The following is an 11,255-nucleotide window of genomic DNA, read 5'->3' as shown; positions in this document are numbered from 1 at the left end:
AGTATGATGTACTAATGGTCTAGTTATACTGAACAAAAATATAAACGCAACACGTAAAGTGTTTGTCCCATGTTTCATGAGCTGAAATAAAATATGCCAGAAATGTTCCATATGCACAAAAAGCGTATTTCTCTCCAATTTTGTGAACAAATTAGTTTACATCCCTGTTAGTGAGCATTTCTCCTTTGCTAAAATAATCCATCCACCTGACAGGTGTGGCATATCAAGAAGCTGATTAAACAGCATGATCATTACACAGTTGCACCTTGTGCTGGGGACAATAAAAGGCTACTCTAAAATGCGCAAGTTTGTCACACAACACCATGCCACAGATTCCTCAAGTTTTGAGGGAGCGTGCAATTGGAATGCTGACTGCAGGAATGTCCACCAGAGCTGTTGCCAGATAATTGAATGTTAATTTCTCTACCATAAGCCACCTACAACATCGTTTTAGAGAATTTGGCAGTACGTCCAACAGGCCTAACAACCGCAGACCACATCTAACCATGCCAGCCCCGGACCTCCAGATCCGGCTTCTTCACCTGCGGGATCATCTGAGACCAGCCATCCGAACAGCTGATGAAACTGAGGAGTATTTCTGTCTGTAATAAAGCCCTTTTGTGGGGAAAAACTCATTCTGAATGGCTGGGCTTGGCTCCCCAGTGGGTGGGGCTGGCTCCCAAGTGGGTGGGCCGATGCCCTCCCAGGCCCACCCATGGCTGTGCCCCTGCCCATTCATGTGAAATCAATAAATTGGGGCCTAATGAATTTATTTCAATTGACTGATTTCCTTATATGAACCGTAACTCTGTAAAATCGTTGAAATTGTTGCATGCTGCATTTATATTTTTGTTCAGTATACATTAGACAGAAACTAAAGTAGTATACTGTGAACTATTAATCCAAAGATTGCATGTTTGAGTCGCATCTGGGACAAATATAGTATTTTAGCTAACCATTCCCCTAACCTTATTCTAACCTTAACCCACCTAACCTGCTACGCACATTCTCCTAACCTTTGTCGCTTTAATTCGCTTAACCTTTTACGGAAATTATCCTAACCTTTGTCGTTAGTTCCAGCCAGGTCTCATAGACTAGACGTAACATAGTAAACGTCAACCTGGGACACTCAAAATAGTATGATATGTTACGTAATACAGGTGGTTATTTAAGGCAAAAACGAAAGTAGGGTGGGTGGGTAGATGTATAACGGGAACGTCTAGCAACCCAAAGGTTGTGAGTTCAAATCTCATCATGTAAATCTTCAGCATTTTAGCTAATTCGCGACTTTTCAACTATTTACAACTTTTTAGCTACTTTGCAACTACTTAGCATGTTAGCAAGTGGTCCTCTGTAGCTCAGCTGGTAGAGCACGGCGCTTGTAACGCCAAGGTAGTGGGTTCGATCCCCGGGACCACCCATACACAAAAAAATTTATGCACGCATGACTGTAAGTCGCTTTGGATAAAAGCGTCTGCTAAATGGCATATTATTAGCAAACCCGTCCCCTAACACTAATCTTAACCCTTTTAGCTAACATTAACCCTTCCCCTAACCATAACCTTAACCCTTTAACCTAACTCCTAAACTTAACCCTAACCCCTAACCCTAACCCCTAGCCTAGCTAATGTTAGCCAGCTAGTTAACATTAGCCACCTAGCTAGAATTCGTAACATATCATATGTTTTGCAAATTTGCGGCATGTAGTACATTTAGAAAATTCGTAACATATTGCACATTTTTCAAATTTGTAACATATAATACGAATATATGTAATACATGTAATCCGTAATATATCATACGAAATGGATGATGGACATCCACAAATTAATACATACCATACAAAACGTAACATATCATACTTAATAGATGATCTTCATTTACATACAGAATAAAACAAAATGCTCTGAGACCAGGTTATTAGTTCTCCTAACCACCAATGTAAATGTTTCCTGGAATTCTCCTTTCTTCTCATGAAGCAACAAACAACCTGGTCTCAGAGAAAGATGTATAATACTACATGTCCTACAAGATGTGTGCTAAGTAACTCATCCAATTCGTATGCTGTTGTAGGACAGGGTTGTAAGACGTATGAAACTATACGTTCTCAAATTCATTTGATATTGTATGACTGCTATTTCATTCATAATGTAACCTAATGTAATGTTATACAGTATATCATAGGCTACTAAATGCCGGGAATAGATTTACATACCAAATCCAACGAATTGTATATATGTCTTATAAGTGGTTTATATTTCTACATGTAGACGCCTACATTTTGGGGGGGCATTTAATATTAAAAAATAGGAACATTAATACAATTGAATTAACAAAATGCTATCAGAGCATGTTGCACTTTTAATTCAACATCAATTGGATTAATATTACCTTTGTGATACATTTCCCATCAGAATAGGCCTGACAGCTGCTAGAACCTGTCACAATCTGTATACGGCCAGTTTTCAGCTAATGTCTAATGAAAGCTGTTTACAGACCAAACTTTTGTTGGTTCAAATCCCAGAAGGAATATTTTGTTATCCTTCAAGGTGGTTTGGTTTAAGAAATCCATAGTTTTTAATAGGTAAAGGTCTTTATTCTTATATTGAATGACATTGGGATCCATGCCGGGCTACAATGTTATGAACGATCTTACTGTGAACACATTCATATGCAAATGCTGAGGGATTCACTGGGGTCTGACTACTACCATGGAGCTGTTTGCAATGTGGTTTGTCAATTTGTGCGATAGAAAGCTCTAGATCCTCCCAGGTACAACAAAATAAATGTGTTTCAATATGTGCATAATCAAATTAATTGCAATTTGCTGGAGCACATAACCTGAGATTTTGGGAGACATGATAATCATCCAAATGTTAATGAGAGGTATTTGACATCTCAGCTGGAAATGAGAGACCTGTGGATTCTTGTAATGAATGTGTCTTAATTATGGTGTTTGACATTTAGAAAGTCAGATGATCTCTCTCATTCTTGAGTTCCATTTGCATTTCCTTCTTTAAGGTCAAATGGGTATGAATAATACATTAAGCAGAGGGTTCTTCAGCTCACAGCCAGTGATACCTGTCTTCATAGAGGTGCCAGCTGAGTCTTGTCAAACTCATTGAACATTGGGGATACAATCAATTAATATCACGTTGGGAAAGCAGGGTAAAAGCAAATACACTGGAACCTTCCAGACACTTCCAACATCCTGTATCTATCGATAGGAGCACCAAGACAATGATGACAAAGGAAAAAGCAGGCGTGATTGTATAAGGTTCAAGTTTTAATGTCACTTGCAAGCTCTAAACCCAACAATGCAGTAATCGATATCAATGTAGTACTAAAAATAACATAACGTAGAACAAAAACACACAAGAAATAAAATGCAACATATTTGCATGGATACCAGAGCAATAGAGGTAGATATGTATAGGGGTAAGGTGACTAGGCATCAGAATATACGATAAACAGAGTAGCACCAGCATATATAAATATTGAGGTGAGTGTGTGTGCCTGTGTGTAGAGTCAGTATAAATGTGTGTGTGTTTGTATGTGGAGTCCTGTGAGTGTGCATAGAGACAGTGCAAAAATAAAATACAAGGGTCAACTCAGTTAGTCTGTGTAGCCATTTTGTTAGCTATTTAGCAGTCTTATGGCTTGGGGATAGAAGCTGTTCAGGAGCCTTTTGATTTCAGACTTGATGCACCGGTACCTCTTGCCGTGCGGAAGCAGAGAGAACAGTATATTGCTTGGGTGGCTGGAGTCTAACGATTTTCCGGCCCTTCTTTTCACACCGCCTTATACAGTGGGGAAAAAAAGTATTTAGTCAGCCACCAATTGTGCAAGTTCTCCCACTTAAAAAGATGAGAGAGGCCTGTCATTTTAATCATAGGTACACGTCAACTATGACAGACAAAATGAGATTTTTTTTTCCAGAAAATCACATTGTAGGATTTTTAATGAATTTATTTGCAAATTATGGTGGAAAATAAGTATTTGGTCAATAACAAAAGTTCCTCAATACTTTGTTATATACCCTTTGTTGGCAATGACACAGGTCAAACGTTTTCTGTAAGTCTTCACAAGGTTTTCACACACTGTTGCTGGTATTTTGGCCCATTCCTCCATGCAGATCTCCTCTAGAGCAGTGATGTTTTGGGGCTGTCGCTGGGCAACACGGACTTTCAACTCCCTCCAAAGATTTTCTATGGGGTTGAGATCTGGAGACTGGCTAGGCCACTCCAGGACCTTGAAATGCTTCTTACGAAGTCACTCCTTCGTTGCCCGGGCGGTGTGTTTGGGATCATTGTCATGCTGAAAGACCCAGCCACGTTTCATCTTCAATGCCCTTGCTGATGGAAGGAGGTTTTCACTCAAAATCTCACGATACATGGCCCCATTCATTCTTTCCTATACACGGATCAGTCGTCCTGGTCCCTTTGCAGAAAAACAGCCCCAAAGCATGATGTTTCCACCCCCATGCTTCACAGTAGGTATGGTGTTCTTTGGATGCAACTCAGTATTCTTTGTCCTCTAAACACGACGAGTTGAGTTTTTACCAAAAAGTTCTATTTTGGTTTCATCTGACCATATGACATTCTCCCAATCCTCTTCTGGATCATCCAAATGCACTCTAGCAAACTTCAGACGGGCCTGGACATGTACTGGCTTAAGCAGGGGGACACGTCTGGCACTTCAGGATTTGAGTCCCTGGCGGCGTAGTGTGTTACTGATGGTAGGCTTTGTTACTTTGGTCCCAGCTCTCTGCAGGTCATTCACTAGGTCCCCCCCGTGTGGTTCTGGGATTTTTGCTCACCGTTCTTGTGATCATTTTGACCCCACGGGGTGAGATCTTGCGTGGAGCCCCAGATCGAGGGAGATTATCAGTGGTCTTGTATGTCTTCCATTTCCTAATAATTGCTCCCACAGTTGATTTCTTCAAACCAAGCTGCTTACCTATTGCAGATTCAGTCTTCCCAGCCTGGTGCAGGTCTACAATTTTGTTTCTGGTGTCCTTTGACAGCTCTTTGGTCTTGGCCATAGTGGAGTTTGGAGTGTGACTGTTTGAGGTTGTGGACAGGTGTCTTTTATACTGATAACAAGTTCAAACAGGTGCCATTAATACAGGTAACGAGTGGAGGACAGAGGAGCCTCTTAAAGAAGAAGTTACAGGTCTGTGAGAGCCAGAAATCTTGCTTGTTTGTAGGTGACCAAATACTTATTTTCCACCATAATTTGCAAATAAATTCATTAAAAATCCTACAATGTGATTTTCTGGAAAAGAAAATCTCAATTTGTCTGTCATAGTTGACGTGTACCTATGATGAAAATTACAGGCCTCTCTCATCTTTTTAAGTGGGAGAACTTGCACAATTGGTGGCTGACTAAATACTTTTTTCCCCCACTGTATAGAGTCCTGGATGGCAGGGAGCTCGGCCCCCGTGATGTACTGGGCTGTCCGCATCACCCTCTGTAGTGCCATATGATCGAGGGCGGTGCTGTTGCTATACCAAGCAGTGACGCAGCCAGTCAAGATGCTCTCAATGGTGCAGCTGTAGAACTTTGTGAGGATTTGAGGGCCCATGCCAAACCTTTTCAACCTCCTAAGGGGGAAGAGGTGCTGTCGCGTCTTCTTCACGACTGTGCGCACGTGTGTGGACCATTTAAAGTCCTTAGTGATTCGGACATTGAGGAACTTAAAGCTCTCGTCCCGCTCCACTGCAGCCCTGTCGATGTGGATGGGGGATAAGTACAGAAAGTTGACAATACAGGCTGTTCTAAAGTATGTTTTACTGTATATTTAAACCCTTTGTGTAATGTACTACTTTAGTTGATAATATGGTAGCCTCTGTTTGTTCTGGCTGTAGACACTAAATGTATGTTTTGCAGCTCTGTCTCAGACTCCCAGACTGTCCATGTAGAATGGCACTGATTACTTACACATCCTGACTTCTGTTATTATGGCTCATACATGCTAGCCAGACCTGAATCCTTGGAGCTTATAGGCCACTCCTAGGATTTGATGTCCTTTTGACAGCATGCTACCAGCATATAATAACAGGATGTTACAGTGTCTCCTGCACGTCAAACCAAATGGATTCTTCTCTATTATCCAATAGTATGATTTATCTCTAAGAATTAACCACTGATATTCTAACCTGAGAGGAATTGTATTAACTCCTCTGTCTAATTGTGGACTTATTTTGGTCTCTACAGTGGAGATGTGTCTATGCAATGTCTCCACATCATGCATTTGAAATATCAAAGGGTTAACCTGGAATTAATTTGAGATCAGAGGAGGACCCAAAAAAAACCTTGGCAAGAGACTGCAAGAATTTAATGAGCAAAATTAACATGTATTAAAGCTGACATAGTGCTTACATGGCAGATGTCTAGTAGAGGCAAACAAATACTACACTTATTATTAGATAAACAGTGACAAGTAGGGGCTAGGGTAGCACACTTACAATGGGGTGACAATAACCCACCCTCTTTCAATAAACAACAGCTGACATACAGTAACAATATCTGTTATTTTCAAATGGGATGAGGAAAATGTTTATAGGTAGAATGCTATTGCTACATTTTTAGTTACATTATATTAAGATTTAATTATCACTCTAATATAGTTCATCAAGGAGGGGCTAACAATTCAGACTCCACAATGTTGTGCAAATAAAACATAAAATACCAATATCAAGAAAATGAAATGTTGTATCCTATATGTACAGTATGAGGTAACAAATAGGAGAGGATTTGTTCAAATATGAATTGTACACATTGCAGCTACATATGAAACACAAAAACAACTACTATTGCCTCATCACAAATTGGGCGCCTGTATTCCTGTGATAATTTTGAAACAATGAGGCAGTGATGGATATTGACTGAAATTCATTGACAGTTATTAGATGGCTTGAAGCCAGCCTGGAATAGCCAGCACACTGTATTTTAAGTTATTCACCTGGAGTCTCTCAGTTTCATAATTTGTTACCACGGGGGGCCAGTATAAAAAAATATGTATTCACTAACTGTAAGTCGCTCTGGATAAGAGCGTCTGCTAAATGACTAAAATGTAAAATGTAAATGTTACTGTCTAAGGAGAATGCAACATTACAATAGATATGTAGCCTTGAGGAGCCAGTTTTACTGGCTGATTTTTACAACTCATTACCTGTAATTTCAGTGACGGATTGGGGAAGAAGCTTGAGGGCATGCAGGCATGGCACTGATGAGGTAAGAAAGAGAGGCAAACAAGCAGAGACTTATTATAGCTAATGATTTGTTAAAACATTGCTGGGAGACTGACAGCTCAGTATCTCACCGCAGGGCAAAAAAGGCACAGTCTGTTGCTCGTGGTTCAGACCATAAAGAACCCAGTCTGAGAGAGACGCCCTTGTCTGAGGGCATTGTACAGCTGTGTTGAGGAAATGGTTCAATATATGGCTTATGGACAATACTAATGAATAACAGCTATTGGTATTGGTTGCATACAGTGGGGAAAAAAGTATTTAGTCAGCCACCAATTGTGCAAGTTCTCCCACTTAAAAAGATGAGAGAGGCCTGTAATTTTCATCATAGGTACACGTCAACTATGACAGACAAAATGAGAAAGAAAATTCCAGAAAATCACATTGTAGGATTTTTAATGAATTTATTTGCAAATTATGGTGGAAAATAAGTATTTGGTCACCTACAAACAAGCAAGATTTCTGGCTCTCACAGACCTGTAACTTCTTCTTTAAGAGGCTCCTCTGTCCTCCACTGCGTTACCTGTATTAATGGCACCTGTTTGAACTTGTTATCAGTATAAAAGACACCTGTCCACAACCTCAAACAGTCACACTCCAAACTCCACTATGGCCAAGACCAAAGAGCTGTCAAAGGACACCAGAAACAAAATTGTAGACCTGCACCAGGCTGGGAAGACTGAATCTGCAATAGGTAAGCAGCTTGGTTTGAAGAAATCAACTGTGGGAGCAATTATTAGGAAATGGAAGACATACAAGACCACTGATAATCTCCCTCGATCTGGGGCTCCACGCAAGATCTCACCCCGTGGGGTCAAAATGATCACAAGAACGGTGAGCAAAAATCCCAGAACCACACGGGGGGACCTAGTGAATGACCTGCAGAGAGCTGGGACCAAAGTAACAAAGCCTACCATCAGTAACACACTACGCCGCCAGGGACTCAAATCCTGAAGTGCCAGACGTGTCCCCCCTGCTTAAGCCAGTACATGTCCAGGCCCGTCTGAAGTTTGCTAGAGTGCATTTGGATGATCCAGAAGAGGATTGGGAGAATGTCATATGGTCAGATGAAACCAAAATAGAACTTTTTGGTAAAAACTCAACTCGTCGTGTTTGGAGGACAAAGAATGCTGAGTTGCATCCAAAGAACACCATACCTACTGTGAAGCATGGGGGTGGAAACATCATGCTTTGGGGCTGTTTTTCTGCAAAGGGACCAGGACGACTGATCCGTGTAAAGGAAAGAATGAATGGGGCCATGAATCGTGAGATTTTGAGTGAAAACCTCCTTCCATCAGCAAGGGCATTGAAGATGAAACGTGGCTGGATCCCAAAGATCCCAAAGGAGTGACTTCGTAAGAAGCATTTCAAGGTCCTGGAGTGGCCTAGCCAGTCTCCAGATCTCAACCCCATAGAAAATCTTTGGAGGGAGTTGAAAGTCCATGTTGCCCAGCGACAGCCCCAAAACATCACTGCTCTAGAGGAGATCTGCATGGAGGAATGGGCCAAAATACCAGCAACAGTGTGTGAAAACCTTGTGAAGACTTACAGAAAACGTTTGACCTGTGTCATTGGTAACAAAGGGTATATAACAAAGTATTGAGAAACTTTTGTTATTGACCAAATACTTATTTTCCACCATAATTTGCTAATAAATTCATAAAAAATCCTACAATGTGACTTTCTGGGAAAAAAAATCTCATTTTGTCTGTCATAGTTGACGTATACCTATGATTAAAATGACAGGCCTCTCTCATCTTTTTAAGTGGGAGAACTTGCACAATTGGTGGCTGACTAAATACTTTCCCCCCCCACTGTATATATAAAATTAGAATAATTTTGACTCCGCTCCTTCCTAATTAGGCTAATCTGTATGTTCACAGACTCTCTATCAGAGCTGATAAGGATACTGAGCATGGTAAGCAAATGAGAGAGTATGCATGTGGTTAACCATTGTTACTGTTAGACTCAGGAGGGGCTACACTGGGCCATGGGGAACCCAAAGAGCGGTGGGTTTGGAAGGCTGGTCAGTCTCCTACCATCAGGATGTTGCAGGAATACAATCATCAACTAATTGCTTACTTCTCCTATTTGGTTTTTTGAATTACCAAACTGCCAATTATATGGATGGGCATTTCAATGACAATCTACAGTAACAGTAGCTCTGCTCTCACCCTTCTTTTTAAGAGGTGTGGGTAAGGTAAGGTCTAAAACATAGTCACAGGGTGAAGGAAGTTCAATGTGCTCTTCCAGGCCAGTCTCCCAGCTAGAGGCTAATTGGTCCATCCCTGGCATTGCTTCCCATGTCCAAAGTCACCAAAAACTGTAACCTACCTTGTGTATTTTACACTAATTGAATTGCCTAATGAGGTCCCAGAGGCTACATCCTAATACCTCAGAGTTAATTAAAGCCTCAGCACTGTGCCAAATTGTGAATAAAGATGCAGTAAAACAGGGAGAGCGAAAGGGGTTTGGTGTGCTGGGGACGGGGCTGACCTGCTTTTTTGTCGTTGTTATGGGACTCTACATTCCAGGAAGGAACAGATGTCAATTTTTTTATATATTTTTTTATGTTTGTTGGCTTCAAATGTTGTTACCTTGGCAAGGCTTTTCATTTTCCAGTGTGGTTAGCCTAAATTCACCCTATTAAAGATTAACTAGTGATTCTTCCCCCACTATCGTCATGATATTCATTATCAACAACTAGAGTGAAAAAAATACAAGATATCAGTCACTAACCGATGAATGACCACTTCCAATATTTATCTTGAAGAATGTCATAGTACTCCATCAGCTGTTGATAAGTTCTAAAACTCCCAGCAAATAGTCTCCTTCCAAGTTAGCATCTGCACCTGTATTTACAGGTTTGAACCTGTAGGAAATGTGTTCATTGCTTCAAAATGTATTTAATGTGAAAATTATGTTATTGATTCATATTCAAATGAATGTGCGTGATCAGGCAGTGATGAAAGAAAGGAGAACCAGGCATGTCTAAAAAACAAATCTCAAAGGTTTATTTAACATGTCACAAAAGGTCACACACTTGGGAATTGAAAAGGGGTAGTTGCAAGGACTGAAATGATTGTCCAGAACTATAAATCAAACTCAATACTAACATTAATCATGTTTCGGCTAAAAGGAGAGGGAGTTTTTTGTTCCTTTTCTTTATTTTCTTTTATACAAGTAGTTCATTGGATAAATGCATCAAACAAAGAAACCAGTTCTGCAGTAAACTTTACAAAAAATACATTTAGTTTCATTGAGAGGAGTAGAAAAGGAGGGGATCAAATATTGACCAATAATATTTATTCCTTTTCATCATAAAAAAAAAAAGTGTTCTAATATCTACTTTTTGAAAAGTAAAAGCAATATACAGCACAATAAAAGATACAAAAAAAAATAATAATTGCTTTTGTAGATTTAGTCAGACGATTTGGTTACCAAGGAGAGGGGCTGCGACTGGAAGAGGGCATGATGGGAATGTAGGGCTGCTTGATGGAAAGGAGAGGGCGGGGAGAGCATTGAGTGGTGCAGAGAGTTGAAGGGGATTGGCCGAGAGAGAATGGGTGTGGAGTGGCTGCCTGAAGTACCAATAGGGATGGAGATGCTTGGGTGGGAAGAGGAGGAAGAAGATGATGAAGATGATGAAGACGAAGCAGATCCAGAGGGTTTGCCAGTTAGGAAATGGTGGTGCAGGCGTCCTTCTGGTTTGGTGGTGAGGGACAAGGGCTGGGCCTGCTCTGAGTGTGTGGCGGCGGGCGCGGCCGGGGAGGCCAGAGCTGCAGAGGGTGTGGCTGGAGAATCCAGCATGCTGCCATGAGACGAGGCAGGGCTGTCACACATCTTCTCTGAGGGCAGGTATTGCACACACTGCTTCTTGTTACTGATTGAGAAGTCTGGGGAAACGAAAGGAGGGGGCTTTGTCAATATTGCTGTTAAATAAGCCTATAATCTGTTACAAGTCCTTCAACAGTGCCAGTTCCCTTGCATACATGATAGCTG

The 11,255-nt window shown here is 40.9% G+C and overlaps 1 protein-coding gene across 4 annotated transcripts in view; it reads right to left on the bottom strand.

The window, feature by feature from the left end:
* Nucleotides 1-10,245: 10,245 nt before the first annotated feature.
* Nucleotides 10,246-11,255, bottom strand: part of LOC121530904 (transcription factor 7-like 1-A) — a 45,956-nt gene continuing 44,946 nt past the window's right edge. For 3 of the 4 annotated variants that reach the window (XM_041836264.2, XM_041836265.2, XM_041836266.1), the window contains one exon: nt 10,246-11,149. In XM_041836264.2, the coding sequence (XP_041692198.1) occupies nt 10,674-11,149 (476 nt within the window). In that variant the 3' untranslated portion in view covers nt 10,246-10,673. The remainder of the gene's footprint in view (nt 11,150-11,255) is intronic. The other variant, XM_041836267.2, reaches the window with a different exon arrangement.

Source organism: Coregonus clupeaformis, chromosome 18, assembly GCF_020615455.1.
Source record: "Coregonus clupeaformis isolate EN_2021a chromosome 18, ASM2061545v1, whole genome shotgun sequence".
Lineage (NCBI taxonomy): Eukaryota > Metazoa > Chordata > Actinopteri > Salmoniformes > Salmonidae > Coregonus > Coregonus clupeaformis.
Note: the sequence above shows the minus strand (reverse complement) of the source record. Positions and strands in the feature narration are given on the sequence as shown.